The following is a 22,453-nucleotide window of genomic DNA, read 5'->3' as shown; positions in this document are numbered from 1 at the left end:
AAGTGACAAAATATGTCCGTAATGTAGTAAAATGCAGCTTTGTAAGCAGTTTTAAAATGCAATCCACACTATTTATTAATCTGCAGTTTGCATTAAATAGTATCGAAGTGTTGCCGTTTTAAAATACACAAACCATAGTAACCCAAATGTGAATTATAGTAATTCACTGGTTTTCAAATTGAATCTCATTCAAAGACTGATAGCGACTGATAAAGTGATTGGACGTAGGTAATTTGAACATTAAACTTAGGTGACCTTTTGCTTGGATAGATGAATAAGATGTGTTCATATGTAAATGCTAAACACTAAGGGCATGCAGACACAAATTATCCACAACCTTTCTGATGCATCCGATTTTGCCTTACAGGTAGCTTAAGATATGTGTCTAGCCGTATTGTTGCCACTACTTTTAGGCCATTTTTTTTTTTCATCCAACTCTAAACTAGGGACCTTTTTATAGGTATCAGACTCAAACTACGTATGATTTTAGCTATCTCGCCAATGACGTGTAACAAATTAGTGTGTTTTCTTGCCATTTTCTGCGTGGTTTGCATACTGCTGCTTGATACATTGCATTGTTTGTTTAAATCCCAGGTCACAAAATAGACACTGTGATCTCCTAGTTTGAAAAAACACATCTTGATCTGCAGTTCTCACTATGAGAAATTACAGTTTAAAAAGTGCACAAAAAAATGCATTTAAAGTAGGTATTTGAAAAAAAAAAAGCACTTTAATACATCCCGAACCATATCTTGAATATGGGAAACAGTTTCAGGAACCTTATTGTAGGATGTACAAAGCAAAACCAGTTTGTATGTTCTTCCCGTGTTTGCATGGGTTTCCCTCCCAGTCCAAGAACATAAAGGTCGGTTAAATGACTTCTGACAAAGTGGATTGTGTATGTGCATGTGATATGAAATTTAAATTTTAAGCACCAATGGGGCAGAGACTGATGTGAATGACTACATACTCTCTGTACATCGCTGCGTAATATGATTAGTATTATATAAACAATAATAATATAAATAGTGTGGCTGGATCACATATAAATAACTTATTGTACATATTTATTTTAAATAGAGGTACTGCTGTATATCATTGCAAATTACTGATTTTTTTATATTGTGTTGTATTTCTGCATAGGATGTTGTATTTCTGCATAGGATGTTTTATTTCTGTATAGAAAATGTATTTCTAATGTATTATGCCAGGTTAAAGGAAATTTGTTTTGCTGAAGTAAGTCTTTTCAGCTCAGAAGTGACAAATACATGCTTAAGGCTGAATGCCCATCAGGAAGTCGTTACCTATCATCTTGTCTCGTTAAAAAGATAGACAAACTACATAAATAAAGCAACCTGCAATTCATTTAGGAAATTTATGTAAATTTTGTTAAAGCTTAAAATTGCCTTAACTCAAAGTCTAGAAAAATATCACATCCAGATGTTAAAATGTCAAATGTAAGATATCAGACATCTCGTTGCCTGTTCGGAAAAGGGGGCTGGTTTACCCCCTGCCAGAATTTGTGCCAGAATCTGTATAAAAAGAGCTCTGTTTGACCATGTAATGTATCATTCCATATGTAACTTCTGGGTGACCAACAGTACCTCAAACTGGTGTGTAAAAGACCTTGTTAGGATACTTGAGCAATAAACCATCACTGCTTGAAGATTCTGCCTGTGGCTGTTGCCTGTTGTATCCTGTGACCAACAGATAAGAGCTTACACTCTAATCTGTTTCCCAGTTGTCCTCTGTTGAACCCAGCTTCTCGGTGTCGCTCTGCCCTGTACCCAGCCGTCCTGATCCATAATAAGCGATCAGGCGGTACCAGCCAGCCCACAGCCAAGAAGCATTGCAGCAGCAATACCAGCTACCCAGAAGTAAGTGGTTCTGGGTGCTGCAAAGGAGCCCAGTAATGGCAGCTGAATTCTCCTACAACTACTGCACAGTCTGCGAGTGCCTGGCGGCAAGGTGACACTAGTAGGAGTGGTCAGTAACAGTCGGTTACTAATGGAGAGAAGGAAATTTAAATAACTGCGCAGGAAGAACATCCCTCCTTTCCTGCTATCTCCCTGCAGACTGGATGGCGAAGTAAGCTCATCCGGTCACAGATAGGTTAGAAGAACTAGGTTTGTGTACTTTGGTAAAAAGGGAAACTTAGAGGTGACCTAATTAATACACATGTTAGAGGCTAACACAAAGATATGTCTAATAAACTTTTTTGCAACAAGGAACATACAGAGAACAAGTGGTTATCAATGGCAGATACAAAAATTACAGTTCTACCCTCAGCATAGGAAGGTATTCTTTACTGTAAGATGTGTTTTTTTTTACCATATGATGACTTTATGATATATTCACTAACAGAATTTAAAAATCGATTGGATGCCTTTACTTATAAGAAATTGTATCTTTAGAGATAATTAGTACAGGACAGTAGCTAAAGTATACATTGATCCAAGGAATATATCTGAATGACATTTTTATGGAGTAAGGATTTAATCCCTTGCGAGTCTAAACTGGCAGCGGTCATACTGGGCTATTGTTTTACCTTACTCTGCCCCAATGCAATTACAATATGAAGGGTTGACCTTGACGGACCTATGTCTTTTTTCAGCTGTACTATACCACTTTCCAGTTGGGCACCGTAAATACTTCTCTTAAGCCATTTTAACTTACAGCATATAGCTAAGGAACTGTTGCTGAATATCACAGCCAGCCTAGGAAATAAAAATAAGTTAAAATTAACAGAAAATATGTCAAACAAAGAAAAAAGTAAAATCTTGGGACATGTACCTCAAACTCAGGGATAGTTTCTGGCTATAAGCAAAGACACCGCTCACTCTGTGTGAAGGGCAGCAAAGTCCTCAGAGGAAGGTATATGTTGGAGGAATTCGGCAAGAGATAGCAGAGAAGAACGGTCGACTGAGCTTTCAGGAGATGTGTGCTTGTGAAGTATTTAACTTGTCTGTCATTGTGCATCTATATTTCTTCATAGTGTGTATTTGTGTAAATTAATAGAGTTTGAAATCCTGTGTATATATGTATGTGCAGGCTGTATGACTTTTGATTAATTCATAAATAATTATACTATATATGTACAGACATGTGTAAGAAAAAAAAAAAGCACACTCACTTTCACGTGTCTTTTTACATATCAGGACATAATTGCCAATGATATAGCCCTCACCAAATCCTAAAATGTATTCAATTAAATTTGATCTCATGTGACAAATAGCCCATAACAGATTTACTGTGTCATTCTTTATTTAACACAAATGAGCCAACATGAAGAACCTGTGACACGATGGACCTCTTATGCCACCCTGTCGTGGTGCTGGGGACCGGCTGGGCTTGCCTTGCTTTATTCCCAATTGCGCCCCTCTAAACACAGTGGGAAGGGCGTAATTGGGATAAAGCAAGGCAAGTAGAACCGCTCCCCTCTGGGTAACTCTCACTGCTAGTGTACCTCTTTGTTGGTACATCTGTGCTGGTACCCCTGATCTCTTGCCTTCACATCAGGGTTGCTGTTCATGGTTCCCCCTGGCCTATCTCACTGGCCAGAGCTGCAGGGTAGTGGGGAGAGCATTGGTACTAGAAGCCTGGTCCCAACCTAAGAGCAGTCAGATAATGTATTAGAGTGGTTAAATCCATAGGTCACAGAAATTACAGCAGTAGGCTTCAAAGCGGGATATTGAAGCAGTGATGTTTTATTAGCTCAAGTAGTCCTTACAAGGACAAGTTACGAGGGGCTGGCTGGGCTGGGAGGCAGGGGGCATGTGCCCCCCAGGCCGGTCCCATGGTGGGCTACTTTGGGCTGGGTCATTGAGCCACCTGCATTTTTTTTCCTTTAAAGTTTTCCTAAAAGAGTGCCGAGTAGAGTCTTGCCCCTCCCGGGCTGAAATTTACCAGTCTTGCCCTGACAATACATGGCTAAATAGGGCTCTTTTTATACAGTTTTGGATATATAACCTGTTAGGAGTAGAGATGCTCAGGCTTGGTTCCCCGAGAAGCAAACACAGCCGAACTTAGCAGATCTGAGTACCGAGCCGAGCCAGCTCTGTACTTTCGTGCGCCCCTTGGAATTGAAAACTAGGCAAAACTTCATTGTTACGTCATATTTCGCGGGTTTTGGATTCTATAAGTACCGCCCTCCACGGCGATCCAGCACCATTTCACAGAGGGACACAGAAGGGGTAGCACAGTTCTTGGGAGTCTCTAGTGCAGTTGGGCAGCGTCAGGTAGAAAAGAAAGATGAGGGGTAGCAGTGTTCTTCAAGGTCTCCAGTGACAACCAGGAGAGCTCCATTGCTAATTGTCATTACTGAAATAGAAATAATAGGGATGGCAGGCTTGGTCTTCTAAATCTGCAGTCACATTGTACTCTGTTATGTAGGTAACACACAAACAGGAGAGCTGCATTGCTAATTGTCATTGCTGAAATAGAAATAATAGGGCTGACAGGCTTGGTCTTCTAAATCTGCAGTCACGTTGTACTGTGCTATCAAAATGGATTCACAGCAGTACACAGAAGACCGAAGCTTTATTGAGACAGACACAAATATATGGATTGTGCATAAATTAAGGCAAGACATTCAACAAAACTTCAAACAGTGATGGGGGAATGGGTTGGAGGGGGTAAGGAAGGGGGAGACACAAGCCCAAGGTTTTATTGAATAAATAGACACATAGGGGGAGAAGGAGAAGAGGGAGACAGAAAATTAATAATCTTCCTCTTTTTCAGGACTGTCGATAGTGTTATAGACTCTTAGTAGGCTGTGGATCAGCCTGCGACAGCCCTGGATGGTCTTCTCCCTTTTCAAGATGTGCCGATTCCTGGCAAGCCAAATAGCATCCTTAAAGCAGTTCATAAGGCGCCAGGCCTCCTGAATTGCCCCAATGGTGTGGGTCCCAGGAAATAATCTATAAAATACCAAATGGTATGAAAGGCAAGTTCCGGACACACTGTCCTTAAGTTCATGTTCCAAGGCATCCAACAGTGCCTGTGCAGTGTGGCAGTCCCAGAAAATACACCGTGCTGTTTCCCTTCTGATGATGCAGAAGCGGCAGTGGACATATGAGCACAGGTTCCGGGAGTGCATGAATGTCCTGAGAGGCAGACCTCCCTAGATAGCCATCCATGTAATGTCTTTATGTCTATTAGTCAGCCTCTTAGAGGCCACATTCTCCCACATGTGTTTTGTTGTTGCAGAAGGGAGTACTGGAACAAACTCCATAATGTCTTTAGCTCTGATGAGCTTGTGGACAGTTTTTGGCTTCCACAAGTTTGAATTAAGTCCCTTCAGATGGTGCTCCCTCACAAATTGTCCAACATTCAGGTAAAACCAAGGTATAGTCCAGTTGTAAGGGAAGGACATGTCCCACTTGTCCCAACCAAGGGTCCGCCAAAGAGGCCGGAGGAAATAGTGAGACATGGACTTCCCAGCAGAGTGTCACGGATCAGAGTAGAAATATAGCTGAGGAGTCATGGATAGGTGAAAAACAAACAATGTTTATTGCTGGAGAACAGTTGATGACATAATATCTTGCAGAGTTTACCAGATATACAGCTGATGCAGGTAAATAGGAGGTGAGGAAATATTCCAGGCAGCATGCACAGGGAAATGCACGGATAAGTCCCAGGTACAAATAAGGAACAGGTCAGCAGATAGTATGCTGAGATAGATTCCAATGCAGCATACAATCACAGGAGCAAGGCAGGAGAAAGAATCACAAGGTGAAACCACAGGATATGACATCAGGATGACAACAATAACCAGCCATGTGTGCTGGGGGAAACAGGTTTAAATGGACCACACCCAGGTGCATGGAATGATTAGTGAACAGGAAGGTTAACCCCTAATGCACACAATAAAGCACAATAGCAGCACCTCTGGTGAGTGGAGGTACTGCCAATACAATACAATAATAGGACAAAAAGGCAGGAGCTGCCATGCAAAGCAGCATGTAATGTATAAGCTTGCAGGCAGATCCTGACACTGAGCAAATGTTCTTTTCATAAGAGTTCTGCGGATGCAGTTGCAGACAAAGAAGGCTCACAGCATGGTGGGGATAAATCGGGCTCCCTTTCCCACCTTTGAGGGTTTCCTTCTACATGACCGCCCCCTTCACTCTGTCCATGTATTAGCTGTAGAATTACCACAGTTATCCAAGGAATAGGTGGAGCGATCAAATGAACCATAACTGATTTCATGATTCATTCTCAGTTTCACTGTAACGGCCATGTGCTCAGGGTGATGGCGATCTCCTTGTCATCATCTTCTAAAGCTTAGTCTGCAGGGGCCAGTGACACACCCATTTGTTTTCAGGTCTCTTAGCTGTTCTTTAAACTTTAAAATGTATAGTCCTCTCTCAGGGCCTCCTCTGTATTATTCTTCTGAAGCACAGTGTATCTCTCGTTTACAAGCGCTCTTAAATCCAGGATTTCATCCGGTGGGTCACGTTTTAACTTAAGTACGGCCTCCTCAACTGCATCTATATATTGGTTTAAATATCTGTTCAATGCAGCGTATTCCAACATAACAGATTCCATGCTGCCCACATGTTCTGTGTCACAGTCTGTCTGAAGCAGATCTATTGCCACTCCAGTTGTAATATCCATTCCTGTGTCTACATAAGTTTGGCAGTTCTTCAGGGATGAGAGGGAGGTATCCACAGAGGAGAAGGAGATTAAAGATGCAGCACAATTAGACATGGTTTAATAATGTAGAGTTCATTGACAACACTGTTAGGCCTAAGGCAAATAAGCTATTGTTAGCTTGTTTTGTGGTGGCCCAAACAAACCAAGCACTTCAGCCACAAAAGTGGCACTGCTTGTCGCTTGAGTGCTTGATTTGTTAAATTGCACATGTCCTTTTCAATATCTTACATAAGGGTGTTTTGGAAGGCCCAAGGACAATTTCATCTTGCACCACTTTTCTTTTCTGCTATTGCTGTGTGGCAATGTTTTCTAGATGTGCTATGAACTGCCATGTGCTTGTGCCATTGCTCTGTCACTTAGTATCCAGCCAGGTCGCTGCAGTCTTTGTCAGAAAGTGTATGAAAATAATATTGTGACCTGTGAGATGGTCAAAATTGACTGCAAATTAGTATTATTGAGGTTAATAATAATGTAGGAGAAAAAAAGATCAAAATTATGTGATTTTAGCAAAAAAAAAAAAAAAGGAATTTTAGAAAATAAATAGGGATCCAAAACCAAAACATGCAAAAGTGGTTTTGCCAAAACCAAAACATGAAGTTAATCCAGATCCAAAACCAAAACCAGAACACGGGGGTCAGTGAACATCTCTAGTTAGGAGGTAATCCAGCCTCCCTTTAACCAATCCAGGCTGATTCATGTAGCCTGCACATGAACCAGCCTGGAGGCATTAACACCTTTTTACATTCATCATCATCAACATTTATTTATATAGCGGCAGCAAATTCCGTAGCGCTTTACAATTGTAAACAAACATTAATAAAACAATACTGGGTAATACACACAGACAGAGAGGTAAGAGAACCCTGCTCGCAAGCTTACAATCTATTGCTGCTAGTAGCAGGGGGGAGTATACTTAAAGCCCCCCCCCCCCCTATACACAAGGTGCAAGGGAAAGGTGGGCTCAGCCTCCTCTCCTCTTTTTTGCCAGAAAGGGAGATTTATCTTTTAAATCTCCTGCCTAAAATTCTTCCAGGGACTCTGCACCAGGGTCTGGCTCTCCCCCCTGGCCAAAAATACTACCAGAGGGAGAGGGACCAGATTTCGGAGCTCCTGGAGCTTCAGTATGCAGCTTAACCTGCTGCAAAACACATGAGGTGCGGCACCTCCTGGATTCACTTGAATCCTGGAGGCTGCTGTGCAAACCTTTCCGACAGCTACTGCAAGCTGGTTGCCGAGGGTGAAGGCTCCAGGGCTGCTCCAGGGAAATAAGTATGTAATTTAGACACACATTTTACTATATACATTTTATATGACTACTTTACACAGTCGGCACCTATTACCAGTGAATTAACTCCTCTGGCGCCAGGTATTAACCCTCCACACTCCGGAGTCCATTTAAAGATGTGTGCGGCGGCTGGACACTGCAGGGACTCCGCCACAGAACCATGTGTCAAAAAGTAAGTACCGGTACATCCTTACTGTTTCCACATCAATAAAGAAAATCATTTGAGCCAGGGGCCGCTAATGAAATGCACTTCATTATTTTATTTCCTGAAATGGTACCACCTCAATATAAAAGCAGAACCTTAGCAGTTCGGTCTGGAGCACAGAGGTTTGTGTTAACACAGTGCCAAGGAGTAAAGACATCTGCAATGATCTCAGAAGCAATTGTTGCGGCTCTTCAAGCTGGAAAGGATTAGAAGTCCATTTCCATACAATAAGAAAGCTCTTATTCTACAATGAGAAGGATTATTTACAAATAGAGAACGCTGAACACAACTGTCAGTTGTCAGTTTCTATGAGGGTTATCCCCTTTTCTGCTGAGGCTTTTCTCAATCCTGTGTTGAGCACTTTTGGGCTCATCACACATTTATTTATTGCCTGCTGATCAAAAACGATCAGCAACCAAGTAACAGGAGTATGATCATTTGAAAGAGGGGACTTCCCTGTTCCAAACGCCCAGTTTACTAAGTGCAAGGGAGAGAGAGATTGAGTCTCTGACAGCCTCCCCATATCCCTGGCATTACTCATTGGTTTCAATAGTCTGTGCAATCTGGGAGCGCTACTTTCCACATTTCTAATGCCGGAAAGGTTACTTTCGTCCTGCATTATCAGAAAATCCATGGATTACAGTGGGAAGTGATCTGCGGGTTCTCTTAATCCCTTAAATGCACAGGATGAGTGGGACTTGTCCTTAGCACTTTAGGGGGTCATGTAGAGGAAGAGTTCCATTCCCACAGTTAAAGGCTAAATATGAACTTTAGCGATAAAACTGCATGATTAAAATTATACATAACTCTAGAAGTCATTATTAATGTGTGGGCGCATATGTGCATATTGAATTTGCATGGGATCTGTGTACATGTATGATTATAGTGTGCTGTACTGAAAAATACAAAGGAAAGTTATAAAAATGTATATTGTGTATATACATCTGTTGTTTTGTATTTGTTTTCCTTTTGGGGCCATGTAGAAATGAGCCCGATTTAAAAATGTTACTGCTGGACGCCGACGATTCCACTTGTTTCTGTGCGACATGACTATCAGCGAGCACAGAGATAACTCAGACACCAGAAGAAAAGGTCTGTTTCCTTCTGGACTGTGTGGAAATGCTGCTCATACAGTAACTGAGCATGACAATGTCTTCATTTTATAGAGAGCTTAGAGTATTAGGCTTTTAGTCACAACGTTTCATCCCACCACACCACAAACCTCAAAGTCAACTAGAGTGGGAATGACATGCTCAATTTAGAACTTTAAGACAACACAAGCATCTTCACAGATTTCCTTTCTTACACTCCTACGCACATATTTTATTTTTATGGAGAGAGACACAGATATCCATACATTTATATATATATATATATATATATATATATATATATATATATATATATATACACACACAAGTTAACCCGTGCATGATACTCATGCATTCTAGTCAAATCAAGATACTTAAGGTCTTACAAAGGTTCTTGTCATGCATTTGGGCCTAGCCCAGGCCTCCTCAGGGGAAGATCGTTACTTCCCCACGCAAAACGCCCTTTTTAATGTGTGTTCATGAGGTAAAATTACCTCACGAAAATGAGTTTGACCCCTCAACTCGTAAATTTAGCCTTTACTACCCCTCCCACGGGGGGAAGGGGGGATGATGGAAGTTAACTGACTTGACTATTCTAATTTTTTTGTCAAATAATGTCAGTATACTAAATTTCAGGTCAATTGGATGAGCCCTTTCTGAGAAAATAGTTTTTTACACACACACACACACACACTAACGCACGCCTCTACACATGTGTGTTCATGAGGTAAAATTACCTCACGAAAATGAGTTTGAGCCCTACCAAATTTCAGCCCTTTTTGAATTTTTTTCCCCACACACACTAAGAATTTAGTAGGTCAGTGTATAATTCTGCCCAGCAGGTGGCGCTGAAACTTGTTTTTTTTTTTCACACACACACAGACGCCACTAAGCATTTATATATTAGATATATATATATATATATATATATATATATATATATACAATATATACACACACATATACATGCCCAGCAATCGCAAGAATTTTCACAATTACAGACACATTTATATATGCAAGTATGCCGCTTCCGACACTGTATTCCAGTTGAGAAGGCTTGTGTCATATGCCAAGTATAAATGATATACAGCTTGGAGCCATTGTTTTTAAGAAGTTATTACAGTTATGCCAATGTAGTATCAGTGTTAATCATAGCAACTATATATTCTTAAACCTATTGTGAAGTCAAGACGGAATGTGGGTGGAAAATGGATTAAGTCACCAGAATTCTTTAGCGGGAAATACATAAAAAAAAGCCATTGTTCTTGAAACACTAATCAAAATTAAATTCACAACACTCACTTGCACTACAATACACATACCTTTGGAAGCTCATTTTGTTTTTTAAATCCTGCTCCTGAGCACCGGGCAGATGGTATAAGGAACACATGCAAATATTCAGCAAGATAATGAAATTCTCATTCATGAACCTTTTTTTTCAAAGCAGACATTGAGGACAAATGACTACAGTGTGGAAAGCCTAAATGAAATTATGGCCTTTCTTTACATGAAAGGAACTGCTGAAAAGATATTATTTGAAAGTCATCTGTTTTTCAGTACATCGTGCAAGCGTGTTAGTAATTCAAAGTCTTTCGTTAAAATGTGGAACAGAATGCTTGTCATATTTTGTAATGTCAGAAAGGCCTATAATAACAACAGATTGGACTATAATAGGGACAGTAAAATAAAAAGAACTAACTATGTCAGCAGGGTTTTCCTGTATTGCAACGTTAAATAAATTACTAGCAGTTGATTGTTTTCTACTCTGCTTTATTTAACTTTATTACCATTGTATTCTGCTGAAAGACATAGTTTGTTACCTGACATAAGTTTGGCAGTAGAGAGCAAAGATTTGTTATTCCCCTTTAGGCAACCTGCTTAGTCAATAAGCATTGTGTCTCAATAAACATTTAATTCAAAGCAGGTAACCACCTGCTTCTAAAGTTTTCCACCTATGGTTCCCTGGCTGGTGATAACAACCCCTGATTGCCAGGGGAAACTGCTCCCTTCAAATACAGTGCTGAGTATGGACAACCCACTCCCCTACTATCAAAGATAAGGGACTCCCAACATGGAAAGCTATAACGTAACATCATCGTCACAGTCGCAGAAGTAGAGTTTATATTCCAGGATAGCGAGGTACAATTCTGATGGATAGAACCTAAAACTGTCCTACTAACCTTACTAAAATAATTTCCAGAGTAAAGGACACTTTAATATTCAAAGATTTTAAAGTAACTTCATCTACTACTTCAAATGTAGATAAGCACACAAATTATGTTATAAGGAAGCACAGAACTTCCTAGGTCTAAAATGCTTGCTGCTTAAAGAATGTCACAGTGATGTTCAGCCAAACAAAAATAAAAAACTTAGCTTAACCTGCTACCGGCTAACATATATTTTTCCTTTAGCATGCCACATTCAGGATCAACGACAGCAAATGTAAATTTCTTACTACTAGATTTAACACTGATCCGTGCAAAATGAGATTTTGAGTGTCTTTGTGTAACATCTGTTGTTGTTCTTCTGCTAGGAACATTAGCGTTGAAACACCTGCCATTTCTTGAAAAGTGGATAACAAAAGTAAAAGCATACCAAAGTGGGAAGATCCATCTTTGGACCAGGCAGATGTTTCAAGGGTTCCAAGAGCAGAAACATTGGGACTTCATATTATGTGAAGACAAAACGACCTCTTGTAGACCTTCTGCTTCTCCTCCATATGCCTTGGCAGGGAATGCTTTGCAAATGGACTCTCCATCTAAACATGCTTGCATCGGTCGATACTATCTCTCAGATGTGAATAAAGACAGTTATTAATCCCAGCACCAACACAGCTACTTTTCTGGAGGTCTGGAAGAGGACTGGGTGAATGTACACGAATACCCAAAATTGAATGTCATGAATATATTTGAAATGGTTGAAGTCACGTTTCTCTGCTTCAAGAGATATTCAGATTCTGTCAAATTAACAGATTACAGATATAGAGTGACCATCAAATACTTCTTGTTTATGAAGGCTAAAATCTTAACCATGACTTTAGTAAGAATTCTGTGTGCTGAATACAATTGAAATGAAAGCAATGTAAATCAGTTCCTCTCTAAGCGAAACTTAAATTCTGAGAAACTTGTGAAATACCGCGTTGCCCAACTTATACGATATCCCACTCATTGAATGTCCACAATATGGAGCCCTATGAGCAGAAAAACAGCCTTATCCCCACATATACTGTGTTGCCTTGCAGCCAAATGCCCACCACTTTCACATGCCCACCATACACCTCTCTGTGCCCAGCATAAGTATAATGCCCACTACAGTCTTATGGCCCTCTAACACTGCCATGTGACCAGTGCTATTGTTTGAGGGAACCAAGGGGAACATTTGCCCAGGGACTCAGGTTTATTGGGAGTTCCACAAACCTCTAACATCTCAATCCATTCCAAACACAATCATAGTTCATGAATTTCACTGATGCCTCCAAGGCCTGTCTGCTAAACAGGATGAGGTATGCAATCATTCAGTTGTGCGATATTACAGCCCCTCATGCTGCTTTTGGATTGTAAACGCTGCACAGATGGAGGCAAGGATTGAAGGGACTGAGATCAGATCAAATACAACATTACTGAATTCCCACTCAGCACTGGTTGTTAATTTGGTAGCATGAGCCAGCCACAACCACTTGCAGTAGCTGAGCTGGCATATACAGCTATAAAACATAACTTGTGTGTGCAGACTTTTGTTAAAGGGCTTCCCTAAAGGTCAAAACACCTTCAGACTGTCACGCTTGATCAGCTGGTTCCGTTTTTAACCCTTTAGTCTGAGCTGAGTAGGATCAGAGAACAAATTGGGCTCCTTTGTTCACCACTAGGCAGGGCTGCCAAGAAGAATTCAGGGCCCGGGTACAACAAATTCATGGGGCCCCCCTCATAGTGAAGTAAGCCCCAAAATTTTTTTGCGCCGCCTTACGGCGGCGCAAAAAAGATTAGGTATATGGTCATATATTCAGGGGCGTGGCTAGCCAAACGGCAGTGCAAAAATTTTGGGAGGTGCGGTCATGCATTTGGGGGCGTGGCAAACGTGCCATTGGGGCGTGGCTAACATAAAAACCACTAGGCTCTCAATTCGCCGGAGCGTCACATATGTTTAAGCACTCCTGACTTTCAGGACATCTACCACCACAGGGTAGTATACAAACAATGCAGTGTGTACACAAACAGTTCAGTCTTGGCCTACACCTTACATTGGACACAACATTCACCAAAAATTGGTATTGTCCCTACTAGAATCACAACATTTCACACACTGTGCTGCTCTCTCCTACCTGTTCTTCTCACTTTCTCCACCTGTGGCTGCTGCTTTCTTTAGTTGTGGCTTGTCCGGATCCAGAAATGTTGAAGGACCTATTTTGAAAAAAAAATGGCTACATTTAGAAAATTACAGCCAGCCCCAGCGTTAAATCAATAGCACCCACGATTAATAATTAGGCCTTCCTCCAGCTCCAATATTACAATAATGTGCCCCTTCATCATCGCCATGCCTTATGATCACACTGTGCCCTCCATGCTGTTTTTGCCCCCTTCATCTGGCTCCCCTTCATCAGACTATACTATGCTGCTCCCCCCCTTTTTCAATCCCACTGTGCCATGCCTCCCCCCCCCCTTTGTAACCCCACTGTGTCATGCTGCCCACCATTTTTTAACCCCACTGTGCCATGCTGACCCCTGTTTATTAACCCCACTGTGCCATACTGCCCCGTTTTTTAACCCATCTGTGCCCCTCTCATTTTTTCACCCCCTCTGTCATGCTGCTTTCCCATTTTTTAACCCCTCTGTGCTCCCCCCTCAATTTTTAACCCCTCTGACATGCTGCTTTCCCATTTTTTAACCCATCTGTGCCCCTCTCATTTTTTAACCCCTCTGACATGCTGCTTTCCCGTTTTTTAACCCCTCTGTGCTCCCCCCTCAATTTTTAACCCCTCTGACATGCTGCTTTCCCATTTTTTAACCCCTCTGTGCCCCCACTCATTTTTTAACCCCTCTGACATGCTGCTTTCCCATTTTTTAACCCCTCTGTGCTCCCCCTCATTTTTTAACCCCTCTGACATGCTGCTTCCCCGTTTTTAACCCCTTTGACATGCTGCTTCCCCGTTTTTTAACCCCTCTGTGCCCCCCCTTATTTTTTAACCCCTCTGTCATGCTGCCCCCCCGTTTTTTAACCCCTTTGTGCCCCCTCATTTTTTAACCCCTCTGTCATGCTGCCCCCCGTTTTTTAACCCCTTTGTGCTCCCCCTCATTTTTTAACCCCTCTGTCATGCTGCCCCCCCCCCCCCGTTTTTTAACCCCTCTGTGCCCCCCTCGTTTTCCTCCCTTCACTTACCTTTTCTCCTCTCTTGGTCTTCTCTGCTGCTCTGTGCTCCAGACTGACTGAATGCTGGGCATGACATGATGACATCACACCCAGCATTCAGACAGTCTGAATAGAGCACAGAGCAGCAGAGAGGAGGGATGCCGGCTCCGCGATCAGGTGAGTATGTTTTTTTTTTTTTTTAAACTAGCCTGCTCCCCCCACCAACGACCGAGCCCCCCCCCCGCCAAAAAAAAAAAAAAAAAGGAAAGGAAAAAAAACGTTTTCAAAAAAAAAATAAAAAAATTAAAAAAAATCAGCAGCGCAAGGGCCCGGGCCGGGCCCCCTGACATGCCGGGCCCGGGTAATTAGTACCCGCTCCCCCCCCCTCTCGGCGGCCCTGCCACTAGGAGTAGGAGAGCATTGGATGACTTTTGTGCACATTCAATTTTTGCAAACAGGTAAGCGACTGTGTGTGCATGCATAAATATACATCATTTCCGTAGTAACATGTGTTCCTGCACGTTTTTCTGTAGATGTGGGTGTGACGCTTATTTCATGAATATTGGAAATATTTCTACAAAGTAATCTGATTTATATGAATGCCTTTATGTGTTATCTGTGACATTTATGTCAGTTTTGACAAGTGTAACATTTATGATACGTAGTTGCAGGGATGAGAACGCTCTTCTAATAATGACAGATGATGACATGCACCTCTGCAACTTCATCCATTGAAAGTGCATGGCTTGTGTCCAGTAGATCCCCTACTGCAAAATACATTTCTGTGTTCACTGTAGAAATAGGCCCCTTCTTTCTCCAAATACTTAACAATTGCTTCCTTGACAATGACTTGCTAACTTTTGTCTAAAATGGCCTGCTCTAAAGCCAATTGTCTTTCCGGGAGTCTTTCTAAGCGTGACGACTAGTCACCAAATGGGCTAATTCTTAACAGAAAACAGTATATGCGATATTTAAAATCTAGTGAGTTCAAGTTAACTTTTCCCACTAAGATGCACAGAGCTTCAGACTGCCACCCATTGTTCATTTGGTATTATTGCTGCTGTTTAGAGTTGTTGGCAAAAAGGACGGTTTTGAAAGGGAAAACTTTAACTTACTGGATGTGAAAAATAAAATTTTTGGTATCACCATACCAAGCCTTGACTTGTGTGGATCTATGGACTTTATCCCACTATCAAATAGCACACATGGCTGGGAACAATTCAGCAAGGACGGCCTTTGTTTCTGAGTGGGGTTATTTTAGGTGTTAATACACCTCCAAATAGGCCTAGACGTGGTGGAAAGGCAACATAGGCCTGAGACAAGGGCAACAGGCTACCTTCAACCTGGGGCTTCTGGTTTTAAATTTAAGATTGTTTTAAATGGATCTGTACTTCTGTCAGTTTTAAAAAAAATCTTTGACTATTGTAAAGGCTAACCGCTGGACCATACTGGACCATATGAAACTAACATTTTGGTATTTTACTTTATCTTAGTTCCACACAAAACAATAATTGTCGTTTTGGTTGGAGTTAGTCATTAATCAATAAAATAATACTTGATGCTCTGCGGATATTAGGTACAAAACTCAAGTCCTTTTGTGGAGTGAAATGACTATATGCCCTTCTTCCACAAACAAGGAAAACCCCTAATAATGCACCCTCTCCACCTCTTTATCTCATTTCAATAGTCGTGCTGTTCCTGAAGACCCCAAAATGTTTCCATCATGTGCTTGGAATGTGGGAGAAAATATGAGCACCCAGGGGAAACCTACGCAAACAAGGGAAGAATATACAAACTCCACACAGATAAGGCCATGGTCGGGAATTGAACTCATGACCCCAGTGCTGTGAGGTAGAAGTGCTAATCACTAAACCACCGTGCTGCCTAAAGCTGATACGTGGTCTCTGTTATCAGAGTTGATATTGAGCAAGTAGCTATTTCTTCTCTAACATCTTCCAAACAAGATTCATCAGGGAGTGGCCCTAGAGCCATCTCATTTCAACACTGTGTCAAGGATAACCCGTATGAGTAGATTGTAAATGCTGGAAATTAAACCTTTACCTATTGGGATCTTAAGGCAATTTTTTTTCAAATGGGTTTAGGTCTATTAAGGATCCGTTCGGGGAAAGTACATTGTGGCTACTATTATTTCGCTTGAATTTAAACTGAGATTTGGAAAGTCTTGGGGGGGAAGGGGGGGATTCTGTGTTGTCCCAGATTTGGGGGGGGGATTGCTGTGTATAGTAAATATTGGGATTTTTTCATCTCATAGATGAATAGGCAAAATTTAACAGGGGGGGGGCAAAGGTTAGATGGGGCGGTGTATTTTCATTGAGTAATCCCCACATGGAAGCAATATAATTAAATGAGTTTAGTTTTGGTATCCACCCATGCAATAGTATTGTGTGGGGTGAATGGTATTGCTATTTGGCTCAATGTATGCAAAGGTACTGGCAATAGATTAAACATGACAAGAGTATATACTATTTATACATCATGTGTGTGTTTATTCCCCCAACTACTTTAGCAGCACATATTACCCTTTAATTTTGACTTGAGATACGGAAACCACAGCTGCTCAACCACAAAATGAAAGAGAACTTATGACATCAGCCCTGTTTACACTTCCAAAAGACATGTAAGCCATCGCGAAACACTAAACCACATGGCACATATGGGGAAGATGAGAGCTTCACAAAAGTGACTGAGCTGCAAAGAAATCATTTGAATAGCTGTGTAATCCTGTAGCTTTTATGTGAAACAGACAGACACAAGGCCTTACCTTTTAATGAATTTTCACCCATTATAGAAGGCGTACCTTCAGTGTTTCTTAATTTAGGATGAAAATTTAATCTTATTTCCCCAATAAATGCATTTCAATTATGCTAAAAACTAACAAAGGGTTGTTTCTGTGAATTTTGCATGTGAATTATTTGTTGGTCTCTATCTGAAAATGACATTATGTCCACTCAAAGGTGAATCCAATATGAGCATTCTCAAATAACGAAACAATTACATACCAAGAGAGTGTGTAAGATGTCTGAAATTGTATGTTCTATGACTAAGTGTACTAAGATACTGTTCTCTATTATACAGGCTCTAAAAATGTCTCCTGCTGTGATTCTTCAATTACTGTCAGGAAGTCGGGTACACATTAAAGCGCTGCCTTACATATAGCATAGCCTTATCTCAAATAAGCCAAGCCAAAATAAAAAGGTAGACACTTACATGACTCTTAGGCAAGCTGCTTTGTAATCCGAGGTCATAAATGAGTCTATTAGTTTAACAATATCATATGCGGAGAGGGGCTCATGGACCACAATCACCGTTCCTGAGATAGCACTCAAGTTATGTAGTGCTCAGAGAGAAGAGGCAGCCTGAGAACAGAGCACAAACTGCTGCAGAATGGTACTGAAACACCGATTACACCAAATTACAAACCAGCTTCCTAACACTTCCTACACATTTTATGTACGTTGGGCATCACATACAGAATAAATATCTCAGAATTGGCATTTGGAGAAATTATTTTATTTTATTAAAGATGAAAGGGTTCTGTATATGGGTCCATGGCTCAGATTTTGGGGATATTATTTAAACACAAATTGATTCATAGCCAAGTGATTGCTTATTAGTCCCCTGTGCTACAAATAGAAACACATTTGAATCTGCTTTACACAGAATCTACAAACATAGTATTACTCACTTATTTATCTATAATATATCATTTAAGATTATTTTTACAATTAGAATAGAAGCTCACATTTAACACGGGCAATGACTGCTTGCCTAGAAGCTGCAAAACCAAGTATCAAAGTGTCTTAAAATAGGGTGTCTAATGTTCTTTAAAAAACTGAATTGGTGCCTACAGACTACGATCACTGTCTTGGTAAATGAGATACTTGATTTGCTTTATCTACTCAAACGATTGAACTGATATCCATGCGATATTTACATATGATTGCAGGTAGACTGCCATTCCCTAGTCTCTCCACGGACACCAGTACAACTCTATACTAATAGCTGCTGCTTTTTTTCTGCAACTATTATGGCCACCACAACTGGAAGCCACAAGGCGTGGATGTAGCACTGCATTTCTAATATATTGGTAGGCATAAAATTTAGTATAGAGTCCAGTGGGTGAAGCCTCAGCCTAAGACGGAAGTGAGAGGACTGAAATAAGTAAGCACCAACAACAGCTGATGGAGAGGGTACATCTACATATTCCCAGAACTAGATAGCCTATTAGGAAGCCTAGACTTCTATAGAGGGCCCTGTGGGCTCCGAGTAGACCAGATTCCTGCAACCTCTTTCTATGTACCTTTTTTTTTGACAAATGGAGAGTCAAAAGGGGACCCGTATCTTGCCTAGGGCTTCATGGTATCTAAATCAGGCTCTGCTCCTTCCCATTGCTAAACGATGGAAAGAACATGTGGCCCAGATGTCCCTGAATTTCAAATAGCTGTTTATCCCAAATCCTCCCCATCATATTGACTATCATCTTCTTTGTATAAAAGAAGAACTAACAATGGTGTTTAATGTGTGTATCCAGAGGCCAGGGGATCTTATTGAACTATGTCCAGGACAAGATTTGGCTATTTAGAATAATAAACCCCACCTGCGGTAAGAGCAAACAATCGGTACCCAGACAGACCAACAACAGAGCAATGGAGCACAGGGAAGGGAAGGTGTACTATGGATATGTACTGGGGTAGGTACTGTTGATATACAGCATAGTTGCCTACTCTTCCAAGATGTCCGGGAGACTCACAAATTTCTGGAAGCTCTCCTGGACTTCCGGGAACTCAGGGCAACCTCCCGGTTCCTGGCCACTACGTTAGTTAAGTGGTGGGGCTTAGGATGCGATTCACAAGTCCTTGTGGTCCCACCACCCCCTGTTGTTATTGGCTCAAATTGTGATGTCAGTTTAAGGGGGTGTGGCCAAATGACGCAATTCATCTAGCTCCGCCCCCACACACCCTCCTTCCCCGGAGGCCAACTTGCTAAAGTTGGCAAGTATGATATACAGGCTTCACAAAGGTCCATTTGAGGAAGTAACACAAGAAATACAGCACAGCATGCTAATTTAATTACACACATTTTGAAAGCTAAAACATATTTCATAAACAAAATATGCATCTTTTATAATTATATGCGCTATTTTGTATTGATGTGCATAGCTTTCACTATGATTTTTTGCTGAAGTGCTAGACCTATACATACATGCAGACACTTAAGAATGTATTGGTAATTTCAGAATGGTCACCCAGGGACATATGTTCAATTTTATGTTTAATTATAAAGATCCCAAACCATGGGTTTGTCTTACCTAATACTTGCTTTTGCAGATCATGACATCTGGATTTCAACTCATTTTCCATCTCACGTGAGTCTTGAAGCTGCTGTGATGTTAACACAACTGAATCAGAGACATCTTGTAGCTTTTTTATCCGATTTTGGAGGTGAACATTCTCTGACTGGATTTCTGCAAGCTGTCCATGAAGACTAATTATTTCTACAGAAATCAAATTAAAATACAAAAATTAGTGGTGGGTCACAAAATATAGTTAATTTTTTAATAAATACTTTGCATGCAAGAGCATCGTAGAATTATATGCAGAGAAATGAATGTTATAAAAACGTACTGCTGTCAGTGCCTGTATTCTTATTAGTCCGTCATCTTTTTTGGCATTACTGAGATGTAGCAAGGAATTTTAGCAATATTCTCATACATTTTACAAAAATAGTAAGTGAACATGTCAGATCTATAAATACTACAGTGAGATAGCTGTATTCTTCCACTAACTAGGAGCTTAGAGGGAACATAAAAATGTCATTTTCTGTAAAACGTCCTTGGCAAACGGGGAGTGTTCCGATTATTCAGGACCTCTCAGTATTGCTGCAGGGTGCGGTATATCCCTTTTAATAAGGACGGCTGGATAAAAACATTGCATGGCAACAGTATAATGGTTTATCTAAAGGTTACACCATAGGCTTGTCCTGGGCCATAAAAAAGAAACATTCAAAGCTGTCCTTAGGTTATGTGACACTTGAATGAAGTAATGTAAGTACATTAGGACATAAGATAATGTAAACCAGTGATTACTGCCTATATAACCTGCTGTGCTGTAAACACGGGGCAAATTGCAACAGAAAACAAAAAAACAAATATTCCAGTATCATTGTGCAACTCCCTGAATTTACCTAAACATGCCACACTTATTATTATATAAAATTTAGATTAAAAAACAAATGACCGCAATACCTACAGAAATGTCAATTCATTATGGATATAGTGTACCTAGATTATAAGACACCTTTGTTTTGCACCAGTCCCCCTAGATGTTCCACACCCTGCACACATCACAGTGCATTCCTCCTCTCTGTACTAGAAGTACACTGTGGTGTGCAGAGATGCAGTCACAGTATAACCAGGACAGAACTGTACAAGAGTAAATGTCAATTTCATTCCATAACCACCCTTTCATTAAATAAACATTTTGATTTTTCTGCTACAACACTTCTTGGTTTAGTCTTATTTCTGTCTTAATGTAATGGTAAGAGTGAGAGGGCGCGGAAACTTTGTGTGATTGTGGCTTTTTTTTTCCTTACAACGTGCAAAAACCACCATCTTTATCCCTAAACCTATGGTGGATATGAGAGGCACTTTCTTAAATCAAGGCCCACATCACCTCCAAAGAGGATTTTGCACATAGCTTTAGTGGTTTTGCACTTATCAAATAAGGACCATGGTAATTACTGAAATAAGACAACAGGCCTAATTTACCAAGCAGTCAATCAGGTTTATAGTATCTTCAAAAACGGATACATAGGGTTTCATGAAAAGATTCAAAGTCTGCACTGCATTGAAAATCTGCACAGTGACTGTGACAGGATGGGCTTACTCTGCCACCCTGTCTTGGGGTACCCTTTTACCAGCAATAACCTGCCATTACTGATCACCCCTACCGTTGTTACCTAACCACCAATCACCAAGCCCGGAGTGCCAACTACGCATCAGTTGTAGGGGAGTAGTTGCTGAAACCACCAGGCTCCTTCACTAGCAATTGCAACCACTTGCTTCTGGTGGTTGTATATAGCTGCTGCAGCACCTCTTTGCTAGAGACTGTGGCGGGTCCCTCCTCATTACCTACTTTGCATTAGAGCTGCAGGGTAGCAGGCAGAGCGTTGACTCAGGGGCCTGGGTTTAGCATAGCACAGTCAAGGAAGAGATTAGAATGCTAGCTTTTACCTGTAGCTCACAGGATTAGATCATAGGCGTTGTGCAGTATCTCATAGAATGAATGGTGTTTACTGCTCATATGAAGCCCTTACAAGGACTGTTACACATCCCTATGTGGTAGGGATGATACACTCAGGTGTAACACAAGAGTGTACACAGAGAATACAGAAACATGTGCTCTTTATAGAGCACCAAAACCATTCACTACCCTTGCTGTAAATTCAAATTAGCACTCAAAATACTGCACCATGTTTGAGCAGGGTGGCCAATCAGGAATATATGTCACTGGGCCAATGGACAGAGACCTACTGCTCATGCCTAGTTCATTCTTCTCCTGGCTTTCAGGAAGACCAACCTGTTCCACTGTAAGACCAGTAGAGCTTTCAACAGGGTTATCATCACATTTAATGTTAAGCATCATGGTGGGAGCTCTACCTACAGCGAACAAGGCATCATCTAAATTTGGGATACAAACACAAAACACAAACAATCTGTGATTTGCCACATATCGACATGCTTCTATAATTGGGACAGATTCCACAGGACATACACACAGACAGCTAGGAGACCCCTCTATGAAATTCAAACAAAGGAATGAAGAAGTTGTCAAGGTGATGCCTTCCCCCTTC

At 41.0% G+C, this 22,453-nt stretch overlaps 1 protein-coding gene across 2 annotated transcripts in view; it reads right to left on the bottom strand.

The window, feature by feature from the left end:
- Positions 1–22,453, bottom strand: part of LEKR1 (leucine, glutamate and lysine rich 1) — a 137,730-nt gene that overhangs the window by 40,454 nt on the left and 74,823 nt on the right. For both annotated transcript variants that reach the window (XM_075202047.1, XM_075202048.1), the window contains one exon: positions 19,911–20,096. In XM_075202047.1, the coding sequence (XP_075058148.1) occupies positions 19,911–20,096 (186 nt within the window). The remainder of the gene's footprint in view (positions 1–19,910; positions 20,097–22,453) is intronic.

The sequence above is a fragment of the Mixophyes fleayi genome, chromosome 3 (assembly GCF_038048845.1).
Source record: "Mixophyes fleayi isolate aMixFle1 chromosome 3, aMixFle1.hap1, whole genome shotgun sequence".
Taxonomy (NCBI): Eukaryota; Metazoa; Chordata; class Amphibia; order Anura; family Limnodynastidae; genus Mixophyes; species Mixophyes fleayi.
This window is presented reverse-complemented; position numbering and strand designations above follow the sequence as displayed.